The 18,302-nt window shown below is 33.4% G+C and overlaps 1 protein-coding gene across 5 annotated transcripts in view; it reads left to right on the top strand.

Moving 5' to 3' along the window:
* The window catches only part of SLCO6A1 (solute carrier organic anion transporter family member 6A1), a 94,447-nt gene that overhangs the window by 64,431 nt on the left and 11,714 nt on the right, over positions 1–18,302 (top strand). For 2 of the 5 annotated variants that reach the window (XM_042990776.1, XM_042990773.1), the window contains exons 10-11: positions 7,141–7,328; positions 17,136–17,237. In XM_042990776.1, coding sequence (XP_042846710.1) covers positions 7,141–7,328; positions 17,136–17,237 — 290 coding nt within the window. The remainder of the gene's footprint in view (positions 1–7,140; positions 7,329–17,135; positions 17,238–18,302) is intronic. The other 3 variants (XM_007078888.2, XM_042990775.1, XM_042990777.1) reach the window with 2 other exon arrangements.

Here is an 18,302-nt window from a genome sequence, read left to right as displayed (position 1 = left end):
TACTTCTACATTAAAACATGCCTCAAAAAGTAAGAAAATTATGAAAGGAAAAAAATTCACAGGTAAATACAAACATAAAAAAAGTAGTAATCACTTATAAAACCAGGATGGAGATTAAAACACAAAAGCAGTAAAATTAGTTTTATCTATAAAAATCAGTCAGGGAATTCACAGAATATAAGGTTGTAAAATATGCTATTTTAAACATAAAATGTGGACAGAGTAGAAATTTAATGCTTTTAGAATGGGTTCAAACTTAAGCAACTATCAACTTAATATTGATGGCTATATGCATAAGATGTTATATATGAACCTAATGGTAAACTCGAATCAAAGGCATAAAATAGATTTGCAAAAAATAAAGAGAAAATAATTCAAGGATGTCACTAAAGAAAGCCATCAAGCCACAAAAGAATGTGAGCAGGAAAAGAAAGGAACAGAGAACTACCAAAACAACCATTTAAAAAAGTTAAAAAATGGCAGTAAGTTCATACCTATCAATAATTACTTTCCCTATAACTAGACTAAATGCCAAACAAAAGACATAGGGTAGCTGGAAGGTATACATAAAAAAAAGCAAGACCCATGTATATACACCCTACAAGAGACTCCCTTCAAACTTAAAGACACATGCAGATTGAAAGTGAAGTGATGGGTAAACATTTATCATGCAAATGGACTCTTGCTAGAATAGCAAGACTTACATTAGACAAAATAGACTTTAAAACAAAGACTGTAGCAAGGTACAAAGAATAACACTATATAATGTAAAGAGAGGGGCACCTGGGTGGCTCAGTCAGTTGAGCATCCGACTTCAGCTCAGGTCATGATCTTGTGGTCTGTGAGTCTGAGCCCTGCATTGGGCTCTGTGCTGACAGCTGACAGCTGGTAGCCTGGAGCCTGCTTCACTTCTGTGTGTCCCTCTCTCTCTCTGCCCATCCCCCACTCACACTCTTATCTCTGTCTCTCTCAAAAATAAATAAACATTAAAAAAATAAAGAGAACAATCCAACAAGAACATAAAACAGTTGTAAATACTTATGTATCCAACATGGGAGAACCCAAAATGTAAAGCAACTATTAACAGACATAAAAGAAGAAATCAATACTAACACATTAACAGTAGGGAACTTTAACACCCACTTACATCAATGGATACATCAGACAGAAAATCAACAAAGGAAACAGTGGCTTTGAATGATACTTTGGAACAGATGGACCTAACAGATATATTCAAAACATTCCATCCTAACACAGCAGAATACACATTCTTTTCACGTGCACATGGAACTCTCCCCAGAATAGATCACATGTTAGGCCACAAAACAAGTCTCAACAAGTTCAAAAAGACTGAAATCATATCATATATCTTTTCTGACCACAAGGGTATGAAATTGGAAATCAATCACAAAAAAATCATGCTACTGAACAGGTTAACTAAGAAATCAAAGAGGAAATTAAAAATTATATGGAGACAATGACAATGACAATGACAATGAAAACACAGTGGCCCAAAAACTTTGAGATGCAGCAAAAACTGTTCTAAGAGGGAAAATCATAGCAATACAGGACTACATCAAGAAGCAAGAAAAATCTCAAACAACCTAACTTTACACCTAAGGGAGCTAGAAAAAGAAGAACAAAACCCAAAGCCAGTAGATGAAAAAAAATAATAAATATTAGAAATAAATAAAATAGAGACTAAAAAACTATAGAACAGATCAATGAATCCAGGAGCTGGTTTTTTGAAAAGATCAACAAAACTGATAAACCTTTATCCAGAGTCATCAAATAAGAGAAAGAGAAAGAGAGAGAGAGGACTCAAATGAAATCAGAAATGAAAAAAAGAAATAACAACTGACACCATAGAAATTGTAAAATATTACACACCACAAAGGATTATAAGAGAATAATTATAAAAATATATATGCCAACAAATTGGATATCTTAGAAGAAATGGACAAATTCCTAGAAACATATAACCTCTGAAAACTGAATCAGGAAGACATAGAAAATTTGAATAAACCAATTACTAACAATACAATTGAATCAGTAATTTTATAGAGAACAAACTATGGTTACCAGAGGGGAGGTGGGTGAGGGTATAGTTTGGGTGGGTAATGGGAATTAAGAAAAGCACATGTGATGAGCACTGGGTGTTACATGTAAGTGCTGAATAACTAAATTCTACACCTGAAACTAATATTACACTGTTATATTAACTGACTGGAATTTAAATAAAAACTAAGGAAAAAAAAACTTCCAACAAACAAGAGTCCAGGATCAGATAACTCCATAGGTAAATTGTACCAAACATTTAAAGATTAGTGAATACCTATTCTCAAACTTTTCCAAAACAGAAAAGGAAGGTAAACTTCCAAATTCATTCTATGAGGCCAGTATTTCTCTGATACCAAAACCAGATAAAAATACTACAAAAAAAGAGAACTATAGGCCAATATTTCTGATGAACATAGATGCAGAAATCCTGAACAAAATATTGGCAAATTGAAAAAACAATAAAAAAATTTCATTCACCATGATCAAGTGGGATTTATTGCTGGGATGCAAAGGTGGTTCAATATTCACAATTCAATTAGTGTGACACGTCACGTCAATAAGAGAACATATAAACACCATATGATCATCTCAATAGATGCATAAAAGCATTTGACAAAGTACAACATCCATTCATGGGAAAAACCCTCAACAATATAGGTTTAGAAGGAACATACCTCAACATAATAAAGGCTATACATGAAAAACCCACAGCTAACATATTCAGTGGTGAAAAACTAAGATATTTTTGCCTAAGGAACAAGACAAGATGTCCACTCTCACCACTTTTATTCAACATAGTACTGGAAGTCCTTGCCACAGTTATCAGAAAATAAAAAGAAATAAAAGGCATTCAAATTGGTAAGGAAGAGGTATATTTTTCACTATGCGCAGAAGACATGACATTACATATAGAAAACCCTAAAGACCACCAAAAAACTACTAGAACTAATAAATGAATTCAGTAAGATCACAGGAGACAAAGTTAATATGCAGAAATCTGTTGCATTTCTATACACTAATAATGAAGTAGCAGAAAGGGAAATTAAGAAAATAATCCATTTACAACTGCACTAAAAAGAACAAAATACCTACTAACAAACTTAACGAAAAAGGTGAAAAACCTGTTGTCTGAAAACTATAAAAAATTGATGACAAAAATTGAAGACAACACAAACAAATGGAAAAATATTTTATGCTCATGTTTTGGGATACCAGTATTTTTTAAATGTCCATACTATCCAAAGAAATCTGCAGATTTAGTGCAATCCTTACCAAAATGCCAACAGCACTGTCCATAGAACTGGAACAAATAATCCTGATATTTGTATGGAATTACAAAAGACCTCAAATAGCCAAAGCAATTTTGAAAAAGAACAAAACAGGAAATATCACAATCTCAGATTTCAAGTTATACTACAAAGCTATAGTCATCAAAACAGTATGCCACGTGCACAAAAATAGACAAATAGATCAATGGAAGAGAGTGGAGTCCAGAAATATACCCACATCTGTATGGTCAATTAATCTATGACAATGGAGGCAATAATATGCAATGGGAAAAAGATAGTCTCATCAATAAATGGTGCTGGGAAAACTGGATAACTACATGCAAAAGAATGAAACTGGACCACTTCTAACACCATATACAAAAGTAAACTAAAATAGATTAAAGACACAAATGTGAGACCTGATACCATAAAATTCCTAGAAGAAAACATATGCAATAATTTATTTGACATCAAAAAATTAACCATTTTTGTAAATATATTTCCTCTGGCAAGGGAAGAAAAAGCAAAATTAAATTATTGGGACTACACCAAACTAAAAAGCTTTTGCTTAGCAAAGGAAACCATCAACAAAACAAAAGACAACCTACTGAATGGGAAAAGATATTTTCAAATGATATATTTGATAAGGGGTCAATACCCAAAATATATCAAGAACTTACACAACACTAAAAAACAAACAAAAAAACACACAAAAAAACACCAGTCTGATTAAATTTGGGCAGAGAAGAATATGAATAGACATTTTTTTTAAAGACGTATAAATGACATGAAAAGATAATCAGCATCACTCATGATCAGGGAGTTGCAAATCAAAAACGACAATATATCTCAACCAGCATCACTCATGACCAGGGAGTTGCAAATCACCACCACAATATGAGGTATATCACCTCATACCTGTCAGAATGACTAAAACAAGAAACACAAAAAATAACAAATATTGGCAAGTATGTGGAATAAAAGGATCCTTCATATACTTTTGGTGGGAATGTAAATTGGTGCAGCGATTGTGGAAAACGGAATGAAGATATCTCAAAAAATTAAACATAGAATTACCATATGATCCAGTAATTTTACTACTGGGTATTTACGCAAAGAAAATGAAAACACTAATTGGAAAAAGTATATGTACCACTGTGTTTATTGCAGCATTATTTACAGTCGCTAAGATATGGAAGCAACACAAATATCCATCCATAGGTAAATGGATTAAAAAGATGTGGGGTGTGTGTGTGTGTGTGTGTGTGTGTATAGATGTATATACACAAAATGGAGTGAGATATCTATACACACACACACACACACACACACACCCATATACAATGTAATATTAGCCATAAAAAAGAATGAAATCTTGCTATTTACAACAATATGGAGGGATCTAGAGGGTATAATGCTAAGTGAAACATCAGTCAGAGAAAGACAAATGCCATATGATTTCATTCATATGTAGAATTTAAGAAACAAAGCAGGCAAGAAAAAGGACAAAAAAATAAACTCTTAACTATAGATGACAAACTGGTGGTTATTAAAAGGGAATTGGTGGGGGACAGGTGAAATAGGTGAAGGAGATGGAGTATACTTATTGTGATAAGTAATGTATAGAATTGTTGAATCATATTGTACACCTGAAACTAATAGCACTGTATGTTAATTACACTTGAATAAAAAAAGTCTCCATGTATTACATCATCCCAATTTTATAGTTTTAAAGAAGTAGGTGACTGTCATTGCCTCTTGCAGTAGTAAAGTTGAAAGCAATGGTTTAAGAGAATATTTTGTCTTCTACTTATGTCATTTATTGTAGTTCTGTCCCATCTATCAGCAATACCCATTCACACCAAAATCTTGACCCATAGTCTTTCTTACAGCTTTGGGTTGACCAATGCTATCTTTCTGGTCACCTTTCACTTGGTTTTTTCTTCTCCTGAAGAATTAAAAATGTCTACACTACACCTTCTTGCTGTTTCTATATCTGTTCCACATTGACTCAGACATGAAAATCAGTCCATTTAATCGATGATTAGCATACATACAAGACCTTTTTAAACATATCATACTTTCTAGAAAGGTAAAAGAGAATACTTACATGGTAGCAATACAAATGACTAACAACTGAATATATGTATTCTTGTTTGTCTTTTGCTGTTTACATGTATCAGGACTCATTTTAAAATTTCCCTGTTTGCTCATATTTGGTCCATAACAATCAGAATTCCTTATTTCCCTAGACCTTCTACCAACCAGACAGAGTTGGCTACTCTGCTACTTGCTTGACTCCACGTTAATTTTCTTTTGTCCTAAGTTGCATAAATCTGCTTTTAGCTAAATAATGCACTATAACTTAAGTCTCTCCCTTTTAAGTTGCACCAAAGTAGGGATGTGGGATTTAAAAACTTTTTTCTCATGTTTCTGGCTGGTCTTTCTGAAGGGGAGAAGACAACAGAGAGGTATATATATCCTGACCCATGGGCATTATACCACCTCATTTAGTAGGCAGTAAGATCCTTTACTATTTATGCACTTACATAATAATAATGCCTTTTCCTGTTATACACAGATTACTTTACCATAAGATATTAGCACACCTGGCCAACTTCAGTTTTTTGTAGTCAGGTTTTCACTAGTGTATGATTTAATAATATATCTTCAGTTTTTTATTGAATATTAATATAAAAAATATTGTACACACTTTAAAAATGTTTATTCTTAAATGTTACCTTATATTCCAGAGTCTTTCAACCCTTCCGGAGCCTAATATCTTGTGATTCTACCATTTGTTCACTTAACCTTCTTCATGTTTTCAGTTTTCCCTTGGTCAGCCTAGCTTCTACTGTCTGCAACCACTTATTGTGCTGGACATCTTTTGTCTGACCTCCAGGTCCACTTGTCACTCTTCTCTACTTTCCTCATTATTCAAGAAGGCTGAACTATAAGACAAGACCTTCCTTGCCTTCTGAGTGGATTAAGATAATAAAAAGTCCAAGTAGAAAAGCAGAAAAATGGGGGAAAAAGTGAAAGCATTGTGCTTACTTTCTTGGTTCACTTTCTGAACCATGGACTGACTGCATCCCTTGACTGAAAGTCTTAATTTCTCTCTTCCCTCTCTATATGACTCTCCTTCTGGTCACCATTCTTTCCCTAAGACCCTTAAGCAAATCCTTTCAAATCTACTTTCAGAATAAATACTGGATCTGACTAGCTTCATCATTTTCTCTGTTACCATTGTCTCGCATCTCATTTCAATAGCTTTTTAACTGTTTTCTCTGCTTTCATCTTTCCCTTCATAGTCTGGTATAGCTGTCAGAGTGATCTTTTTAAAATATATCATTTATACATATATCCCTCCACTGTTTTTACATTACTAAGAATAAAAACCAAAGTTCTTAAATTATTCTTGCAGTTTTTTACCGGTTTCTGTATAATGTGCTTTTCCCCCTGCTACTTTGATTTTATTTTCTTAGTTTCTTTCATGCTTATTCTGCTCCAGCCACATTTGTCTCCTTACTTTTCTGTGAATGTGAATATTTTTGCTGAATTTTTTTAGATTAATAGAATTTATCCTAAATAACTCTAGTTAAACACACACACACATTTTTATTACATAAAATACCTAGAATGTATCATTAATATTTCATTTCTAAATATTGAATGGCAGATTTAATGTAAGAATATTGACTAATAAAACTAGCTACTGTACCTGCAGTTATTGATTTTATTTTATAATGATAGAAGTTGTTGCATTATGACTATATTTCTAGAAGATGGTTTCTTGTTTTAATTTTCATAGGCATACTACAATTGTTCTTGCATTCAAGAAGGGTTAACAACTGCAGATGACCAAGGTGATTTTATTGACGCTAGACCTGGGACATGTGATGCAAAGTGCTATAAATTACCTTTGTTCATTGCTTTTATCTTTTCTACGATTTTATTTTCTGTTTTTTCTGGTGTACCAAACACCCTGACCATCCTTCGGTATGTATATAATTCAAAATCATTGTTCATTTAATTTATGAGAAACACAATTTTAAGAATATTTTAGAATATTGTTATAAATGAGTCACTTTTTTGTTTCAAAGTGGCAACTGTGAGAGGGGAAATTGATTATATTGTCAAAATTTATATATTTATTTCTGTTTTAACTAATTATTTGCTTAAAGTTTGTGGCTATCACATTTAGTTTTAATTAATTAAATTTAACTTACAATATGGTAAATTCATATATAGGAAAATTGTTACGTTGTCAAAATTCATGTGTATATTAATTTTCTCTTTTATCTAATTTTTTTTACTTAAAGCATATAGATATCACATTTAGCTTAAGTTTAATATAAAACTAAATTTTTTACTTAATTTAAGACACCTGGAAATTTCATGAATAGAGGATAAATCTTAATTTTAACACAAATATGATTATAATGTTGATTCATTAGTTAAGGTATTTATTGAGTGTTTGCTTCTATATTAGCCAATTTGACTATGAGAAAACATCAGTGTCATTAGCAAAGGAGCGTAATAACTTAAAAAATTGTAGAATTTCAGTACACAAATTTATCCTAAATTAAAGCAACATTTGAAATGTATTTTTTCTGAATATGTGAAATACATGTAATATTTCTTTTTATCATGTAGCAAAATAATTGGTCACTATTTTCAATTTTTTTCAAAAGGCTAACATAAACTCTAGGTCATGAGGAGCGATCTGTTGTTCCCTAGGAAAGCAGGCTAGAAAACATGAATAAATATATGCAAAAAAAAAAAAAATCTGAGAACTTGGGGACATGTGGTTTCTGCTTTTAATTAACTTGCAATTTAGGTGAGAGTCAAAAGTTGGACTTATAAATCCAGTGAAGCAGCTTTTATAACCATTCATCTGTGTCTGGAGTAAAATTACAGGGACCAATAAGATATATACCTTGCCTTCAAGTTTCTTAGAGTATTGTAGGGAGAGAACCGAAAAGAAGATGTACGGTGGAGGGGCGCCTGGGTGGCGCAGTCGGTTAAGCGTCCGACTTCAGCCAGGTCACGATCTCGCGGTCAGTGAGTTAGAGCCACGCGTCAGGCTCTGGGCTGATGGCTCGGAGCCTGGAGCCTGTTTCCGATTCTGTGTCTCCCTCTCTCTCTGCCCCTCCCCCGTTCATGCTCTGTCTCTCTCTGTCCCAAAAATAAATAAAAAACGTTGAAAAAAAAAATTTTAAAAAGAAGATGTACAGTGGATATTTAGAGGTGTCTTGATTAAAACTTAGACAGACTGACCCAGGAAAAGGTGGATGAAATGGTAATTTTTGTCTATGATGATTTGGAAATGCTTATAGAAGATACAGTACTTTAACTGAGCTATGAATAAGCGATTTGTCATAATGCCTGCCAATTACGGAAAAGTTCTTAACAGGAAAACTGAGCCGTGAAAGTAGAGGCAAAAATGTGTGAAGTATCTTGACAAGGAATTTGTTATGACAGAAGTAGCATGATGGTAAAGGGACAGGGAGATTTGGGCTCCATAAAGGTGAGATCATGGAAGGCTTTCTTTGCCATATTAACATGAATGATGTTATCCATTTTGCAGCTGGAGGCCATTGAAAAAAATAAACCTCATAAGTAAAAGTGATCAACTATGTATTTTAGATAGAATACTTTGAAGATGGTATAAAAGACAAAGCTGAGGGGGGAAACAAGAAAAAGGAAAGTAGTTGGGATACAGTTTTCAAATTTAGTAGTGGTATTTAAAGTTAGAAGTGATAGAATATCTTTGAGAAATATTTAGTTTGGATAAAAGCGCAAGATTATTACTTTGATGTCCCTCATATAAAATATTTAAAAAATTAATTATGTGCAGATTTCCAGTCTAGGGAACTAAATGAATGACAATCCATTAACTGAGATGAGAAATTCAAGCAGAGAATGCTTAGACTGAATATAATCTGTACAATGTTAAACATGCCTTATGTAAAGATCATGTGAAACATCCAGGTAAAAATTTCCAGCACTGAGATGAGACAGATGATAGTAATAGTCCAAAAATTTAGTTCTCAGTCTTATCACTTATTCTAGTAAGTAATTATATAGAGCTATAGGGAAAATAAAACACACATGTATGTGTGCACATGTGTGCACACACTATAGTTTCGGTAAATAATGAAATTGGTAAAAAAAAAAATCACAAAGTTGAAATTGCGTGTGAGTATTGCCAAAATTGAAGCAGAACTAGAAGCCAACTTGTAGATTCAAAAGGATGTGAAATGTGGGGAGGATCTCAATATTGACAGATCTGATCTCTGGCATTTATTTCTGCTCAGAAGGAGAAGGCCCCACCTTAGAATGGAAGTTTTGGGAGCACAACCTAGGTAGATAAATTAAGGTAGACACTCTCTGGAAATAATGAGAGAAAAGGCTTGGAAAATGCCCAGGTGGTCTAGACATAGCAGATCTCAAAAAAGTGCCAGCAAAATATTACTTCTATAAATGAATACATCACCTTGGAAAGCAAGAAAAGTGAAGAGATCTCAGAAGTACATTGATTGTAGATGTTCTTTTGAAGCAGGCCATATTTGGAGAGGTAGAAGAGGTGGAACGATACATAGGAATCATTCTTAAGTCCTCCCCTATGTCACAGAGGAGATAACTTCAGTTTTGAAGCTTGGAAACCCTGGCTTAAGTTCCATTCTCACAACCTGCCTCTAATTTAAGACAACTCACCTCATTAAAATATGAATAAATGGAAAAGAAAAAAGTTCTGCCTACGTACAAAATAACTATAGTAAAAGAAACGAAACTTATTAAGCATTACTGCACACAATGAAACTCAGTAGAAAATTGTTCATGAATCAGATAAAAATATAAATGTAGTTATATGTAAATTTAGGCTAAAAAAATGAACAATTATGGCCACAAAATGAGAAAAATAGCTAGAAGAAGGAAGCTATGGAATGCAAGCTGACAGAACTCAGGAACAAAATTAAAAGGAAAAAACTTAGAAATGAAAACTAAATTAGAAGCAAACAGGGAAGAAAAGACAGCATAGAAACCAATGTGGAGCACAGAAATGAGGGGGGATGAAGAATATAGAATAAAAATAAGAGAAAAGCATTAGATAAAAGGGACAAAAATAAGAGGAAAGGAAGATCTGACATAGGGATAATTGAAGTTTCTAAAGAAGAAAACCAAAACAATCCAACAATAAATATTTAAATTTTTAGTTAAACTTCACTGAAATACGATATTTAGTAAATGCTGGAATAATAAGCAATAATAATAATGAATAAAGACTGAAATAAAAAAGATTTGTGTTTACATTTTGGAATGACACATCAAGTAAAACTAGGGAAATTTACCCAAATCAATAAACATTGAGATACAGTGTATTAAAACTGTTATATTTAAAGGTGAAGAAATAGTCCTTCTGTCATAAAAAAAAAAAAAAAAAAAAAAAAAGAGGAAAGCAAACAAGTTTGGCACCACATTTGTCCCCAGCAGCATTCAGCTCTAGAAAACTAGAAACACTTAAAAGATCACTGAGGAAAGAAAATGTGAACTAATTATTTTGTCATCAACAAACTGCCCTACAATTATAAACAGCTTTGATATGGCAGAACTGGGAAATGTTGTTAAGAGATACTTCTTAAGAACTGAAAGCAAGACAAGTTATAATTAGCCAAGATACATGATTAGGAAAACTTTGATAATAGGTCCGTTGGTGAACGTTGGATAAGTTAAAACAAACAGATTTAACTACTTATATTTAGCTAATATATTTTTTAAATGTAATTAATTTATGCTAGAACTGAGACATATACTAATCCGAGCATAAAGGTAACAAAATAGAATACAATATATTATGCTTTGATAAAGTAGAAATTATACCACTAACAAAAATTGGGGAAAGAAAATGGGTCAAAAGAAGGACAAGCATCTTGGATACCTAATAGATAATAAATGGGGAGTCAAGGGAAATCATCTTAATAGACATTATAATGAAGCATAATATATTCAAAAGAGTGCACAGATCACAGGTATACAGTCTGATGGAAATTTTACAAAGTAACCACCACCAATGTAACCACAGTCCAGTTCAAGAAATCAATAATTATAAGTATTCCAAAAGTCCTTCCACTAACTCCTTTCTTGTCACCAACCCCTTCATCACTTAAGGTTACCACTATCCTGACTTCTATCCTGAATAGGTTAGTTTGTTCTGTTGGAACTTTATGCATATAGGAGATGATAGCATGTAGTCATTTGTGTCTGTATTGTGTTACTCAACAATATGTTAGTAAGAGTCATTGTTGCATATAAAATAAATTCATTTTCATTGCCCTATAGCAGTGCTGTCCAATCGTATTTTCTAAAATAATGAAATGTTTTGTATATCTGTTGTCCAAAATAGTAGTTTCTAGCCACATGTGCGTATTGAGCATTTGAAATGCAGTTAAGTATGAATGAGGCACTGAATTTTAAATTTTATTTCGTTTTAATTGACTTAAATTTAAGTAGGCACATATGGCTAATGGTTACCATATTGTATAGCATAGTTTTATAGTAGTCCATTGTATGAGTATACTAAAATTTGTCCATTTGTTCTTTAGTTAATGTTTCCAGTTCAGGGCTGTTATGATTGCTATTTCTTTTCTTTTTCTTTTCTTTTTTTTTTTTTAACATTTATTGATTATTGCGAGACAGAGAGACACAGAGCGTGAGCAGGGAGGGGTAGAGAGAGGGGAGACACACAATCCGAAGTAGCCTCCAGGCTCTGAGCTGTCAGCACAGACTCAGAGCCCGACACGGGGCTCGAACTCATAAACTGTTAGATCATGACCTGAGCGGAAGTTGGTCGCCTAACCAACTGAGCCACCCAGGCACCCCTATGATTGCTGTTTCTATGACCATTTTTCTATTTGTCTTTTGGGAAACATATGAACAGATTTCTATTGAGTTCATATATAAACAATAGAAATGCTAAGTCATAGTGTTTACATATATTGGGCTTTTTAACAAATTTTAAAAGTATTTGCACAAATCCATTCTTCTAGCAGTCTATGATTGTTTTCAAGTTGAGCAATTTTGATGGGTGTGTGTGTTAATATTGTGATTTTAATTTCCTTATTCAGAGGACTGATATTATTGAATATATTTTCCTTTACTTATTAGCCATATGAATATGTAATTTTGTTAAATGTCAGTTTGATTTGTTTGTCTATTTTTAAATTGAGTTAAATCATTACTGATTTACAGGGTTTCTTCCTATACAGTATCTATACCCCAAGTTGGGGGTCGCTTATCATATATATTCATAACAAATATCTTTTCCAACTCAGTGCCTTGCCTTCTCAACAATGATGTCATCTTTTGAGTGAAAAATTTTTTTATTTAATTTATTTATTTTTATTTTTTTAAAGTTTATTTATTATTTATTTTGAGAAAGAGGGGGAGCAGGGGCAGAGAAGAGAAGAGAGAGAATCCCAGGCAGGCACTGTCAGTCCACACTGTCAGCGCAGAGCCTGATATGGGGCTTGAACCTATGAACCATGATATCATGACCTGAGCCAACATCCACGCTTAACCAACAGAGTCATCCAGGCGCCCCACAAATTTTTGATTTTAGTGTCCTGTTTAGGAAATATTTCCCTAACCAAATTATGAGGACATTTCCTATGTTATTTTAATAAAAATTATAAAATCAGTAATTCAGCTGGAAATAATTTTTTACTTAAAGGCTGTCCTTTCCTGGGGCACCTGGGTGGCTCAGTCATGATCTCATGGTTCATTCAAGCCCTGCATCAGGCTCTCTGCTGTCATCACAGGTTTCAGATCCTCTGTCCCCTTCTTGCTCTGCCTCTCTCCCACTCATGCTCTCCCGCTCTCTCTCAAAAATAAACATTTTTTTAAAGGCTATCTTTTCCCTGCAGCAGTGTACCAACAGACTATATATGTGGATCTATTTCTGTACTCTGTTCTGTTCCACTGGTTTATTTACGTATCCTTATACCAAATTACACTTATTCATTCATTCATTCATTCATTCATGCATTCATGCATTCATTCATTTATTCATGTATTCATTTATTTGAGCGAGAGAGAGTGCACTCATGGGGGAGGGGCAGAGAGAGGGAGAGAGAGAATCCCAAGCAGGCTCAGTGCTGTCAGCATTCAATTTCACCAAACCTGAGATTATGACCTGAGCCGAAATCAAGAGTCAGTCACTTAACCAACCCAGCCACCCAGACGTCCCCAGTGTTAAATTTGCTAATATTTTGTTTAGTGTTTTTGCATCTGTATTCATGACTAAGGTTGCCTTATAATTTTTCCCTTTTTATTAATGTGCTTGTTAGGTTTTGGCCTTAATGTTCTGGTCTCATGAAATGAGTTGGGAGATATTTCCTTTTTTCTTTGTATCTGGACTATTTTATGAGGGTGTAGATATATATATACGTATATACATATGTACATATATATACGTATATACATATGTACATATGTATATACGTATATATATACGTATATACATACATTTATATATTTAATTAATAATATATATATTTAATTAAATATTTGGAAGAAATCACTTGTGTTGTCACTGGGGATGGGAATTTATTCATGAGATTTTAAATGGAATGCTTGTGTGTGTGTGTATGTGTGTGTGTGTGTGTGTGTGAGAGAGAGAGAGAGAGAGAGAGGAAGAGAGAGAGAGGGAGAAAGAAACAAATCTTTTTGCATTTATCTTTATAATTCCTATCATTTTACTTTTATGTTTATTATGTTTTTATTTTATTCACATATATCTTCTGTATATTTGTATATGTTCCTTTTCTATCCAAATATGAATATAGCTGCATTCCAAAAGTCTTAACATGTATTTTTCTCATCCTTTCAATTCAAATATGCCTCTCAATGTATTTTTTACAATTTTAACCACATGTTATTTAGAGGTGTATAGTTTAGGGGCGCCTGGGTGGCTCAGTTGGTTAAGCATCTGACTACACCTCAGGTCATGATGTCACAGCCCATGAGTTCGAGCCCTGCGTCAGGCTCTGTGCTGACAGCTCAGAGCCTGGAGCCTATTTCAGATTCCGTGTCTCCGTCTCTGTCTCTACCCTTCCCCCAATCATGCTCTGTCTCCCTCTCAAAAATAAATAAAAATTAGAAGTGTATAGTTTAATTTCTAAATATTTGGAAATTTTCTTGTTATATTTTGTTACATATATTTACATAGACATGAATATAATTAATATTCTATTATTTTTAGTTCGAATCCACTGTGTTCAGAGAACATATTTTTATGTTTTTTTCCTTGAAATTTCTTTGGACTTACTATTATGGTGCATTTGTCCATTATTTCTGTCATTTTTGCTATATACATTTTGAGGCTTTTATTAGTTGAAAACAAACTTAGAATTGCTACAACTTCTTGCTTTATTGACCCCTTTATCCCTTGAAATATTCCTTTTTATCTCTAATAACTTTTTGTCTTAAAATTACTTTTTATGACATTAATATTGCTTTATCAACTATATTCTTTTTTTTTTTTTTTTTTTTTCAGCGTTTTTTATTTATTTTTGGGACAGAGAGAGACAGAGCATGAACGGGGGAGGGGCAGAGAGAGAGGGAGACACAGAATCGGAAACAGGCTCCAGGCTCCGAGCCATCAGCCCAGAGCCTGACGCGGGGCTCGAACTCACGGACCGCGAGATCGTGACCTGGCTGAAGTCGGACGCTTAACCGACTGCGCCACCCAGGCGCCCCTATCAACTATATTCTTATTAGCATAATATATACTGTTCCATTCTATTACTTTTGATCTTTCTCTGACCATATATATTTAAGGTATATCTAGTAAGTAGTATACAGTTGACTTAAAAAAATCCAGTCTAACCACTTAGTTTTCAAACTAGAGTATATAGAGTATTAAATTAAAAATAACTGCTGGTACATTTGGATTTTTCTCTCATTTTAGTGTATGTTTCAAAATATTTTCTACTCGTTCTTTTACTTCTTTTGAATTAAGTTATTTTAGTTTTCATTATTTTCCCTTTATTATTTTGCTAATTTTGCATTATTTTATTCTTCTTGTGGTAGTCAAGACATTATTAAAGTATATATAGTTCATTAGAGTCAAATTAAATTAGTGCTTTTCCCACTTTCTGGATAATTCAAGGATCTAAGAATATTTTAACTCCATTAACTCTCTTCCAACCTTTTATTATTGTTGTCATGTATTTTGATGCTACATAAATTTTATAACCTAAGAGTGAAACTGTATGTATGTTTAATATCATATTAACCAGAATCTTTATTTTTTCCTACATTTTTGTGCTTTCTTCAGAGATCATTTATTTCTTCCAGAAAAAATTCTTTTACTGTGGGTCTGGTGGAAATGAATTTTGTTCATTTTTTTATTTGTTTAAAAATGTCTCGGGGTTCCTGGCTGACCCAGTCAGTTAAGCATCAGACTCTTCATTTCCACTCAGGTCATGATCTCGGGGTTTGTAAGATCGAGCCTCAGTTCTGGCTGTGTGCTGACAGCGCAGAGCCTGCTTGGGATTCTCTCTCTCCCTCTGTTTCTGCCCCTCCTCCACTCGCATGCATGCTTTCTGTCTCTCTGTCTCAAAATAAATAAACTTCTTTAGAAAGTCTTTAAATCACCTTTATTGTAAAATTATATTTTGACTATGGAATTTCAAGTTGGTGGTAATTTTAGTACTTTAAAGAGAAATATTTAACTTTCTTTCTGACTTCTATGAGAACATTTTATTACTATTCCTTTGAATGTAATATGCCTTTTCTCTAGATGCTCTTAACATTTTTTCCTTGTCCTTGGTTGTCAGCAATTTTAATATGATATTCCTTAGTATGATTTTGTTTATGTTTATGCTGCATGGAGATTTAAAATTTTCTTACGGCTTTGAAAGACAGGCTTATTGTCTTTTCCACTTATCTATTATGATGGTAAGTGTATTTATTTGCTAGGCGGCCATAGAAAGGTATCACAGAATGGGTAACTTAAACAGTAGCTGTTTATTTTCTCACAGCTCTGGAGGCTAGAAATCTGCAATCAGTGTGTGGGCAGCTCTCCTGAGGGCTGTGAGAGAAGGATCTGTTCCAGATCTCCTTGGCTTGTAGATGGCCATTTTTAGTCTAGTCTTTACATTGTTACAGTCCATATTTCATGTCGGTGCACATGTCAGTGTCCATATTTTCTCTTCTAATAAAGACACTCTCATATGGGATTAGGCCCACCCAACTGATCTCATTTTAGTTTGATTACCTCTCTACAACCCTGTCTCCAATATGATGGCATTCTGAGGTACTTGAGGTTAGGATTTCAGCATATAAATTTTGGAGGGACACAATTCAACCCATAGCAGCAAGAAACCATCCCCAATTTATTACTTACCAGCACCACATTATCTTCATGACTGTGAGTTGACTGGACTCAATAAGGTAGTTCTTGATTGGGGTTTCTCATGAGCTTGTGGTCAGATGCCACATGACACTTACTCATCTGATAGCATGACTGGACTGGATTTCCAAGACAGCTGACAATTCAGGCTAACTTTTGGTGGGAGCCTAACTGGGGCTGATTGACCACAAATAGCTTACTTATGTGACTTGTACTTCTGCTAACAAAGTATTATAGTTCCAAAAGGGGGTGTCCCCAGCTTTAGTGTTCCAAGGGACCCAAGCATAAGCTGTAAGGCATAAGCAACAAGGCTTTATTTGACCTAGGCTAGAAGTCCAAGAATGTTACTTTTCTGCATTCTTTTTGCTAACAAAATCATTATGTTTCAGGAAGAAGATCATTAGGTTCCGCTTTTTGATGTCACGTACAACTAGCATGTATACAGAAAAAACAAAAACAAAAAAAAAAGGAATTGATGACCACCATTTTGGGTGATTATCTACCATACCCACTTTCATTGATTTAGGAGAATTCTTACATATTGTTTCTTCAAATATTCCTTTTGCTCCATTCTTTCTCTATTCACCTTTGGAATATTAATTATACATATCATAAACCTTTTACTGTGTCCATGTGTCTCTTACTATCTTTTGCATTCTATTTTTATTTGTTTTTATGTTTTGTGCTTCAGACTAAGTTTTTTCACTTTTCTAATTTCCGATGTATTAATCCTATCTCTACCTGCTTTTCCAGTTACCTACACTCTAGTTTACTAATTATATCTTCATCTGTGTTTAATGAGCTATGAAAGTCACCTATTGAATTCTTAATTCTAATCAGTGTATTTTTCAGTTATAGAATTTCATTTCCTTTCAAGATTCTAATTCTCTGAAAAAATTCTCTGTCTTATCGTTTATATTCTTGGGTATATTAATTCCCCAAATTTAAAATCTCTGTTAGGTATCTAGTATCTGAATATTCTGTAAAACTATTATATTGTATTTTTTTCTCTTGGCCCTGTCTTTTATAATTCTGTAATTATTTTTAATAATGTATGGAATTTTGTGTACTAAGAACAATAGAGGCTAGAGACATTAATAACTCCCATTTTTTTTTAACAATAGCTTTATTTAAACACACAGAATTGGAACAGTTCCCTGTAATCCAAACAGGAATTTAGTTGGTTTGAGGTTGGGTTTAAGTCTCTAAAAGTCCTTATCAATATCCAGATTGCTTTTATCCTAAGGTATAGTCTATTAAGAAATCCTGAGTGAAAGAAACATATGTTAAACATAGGATCCTTCATTCTTGGTGAGAGTTGAATGCTAGTGTTTGTCTTCCAGTTACAATAAAACTTCCAAGAACAATATTACCAGTTCTTTTTATATTGTATTAGAAATAATAGCCAATATATTTAGATAAAAATTCAGTAAGCTCCAGTATATAAAAAAATAACACACACTTAGAGCTACATGCACTCACGCACATACACACACACACACACACACACACACACACAAATTCAGTTAAAATTAATTTTTTAACCTACATTAACT

This window comes from Panthera tigris, chromosome A1 (genome assembly GCF_018350195.1).
Source record: "Panthera tigris isolate Pti1 chromosome A1, P.tigris_Pti1_mat1.1, whole genome shotgun sequence".
Taxonomy (NCBI): domain Eukaryota; kingdom Metazoa; phylum Chordata; class Mammalia; order Carnivora; family Felidae; genus Panthera; species Panthera tigris.
This window is presented reverse-complemented; position numbering and strand designations above follow the sequence as displayed.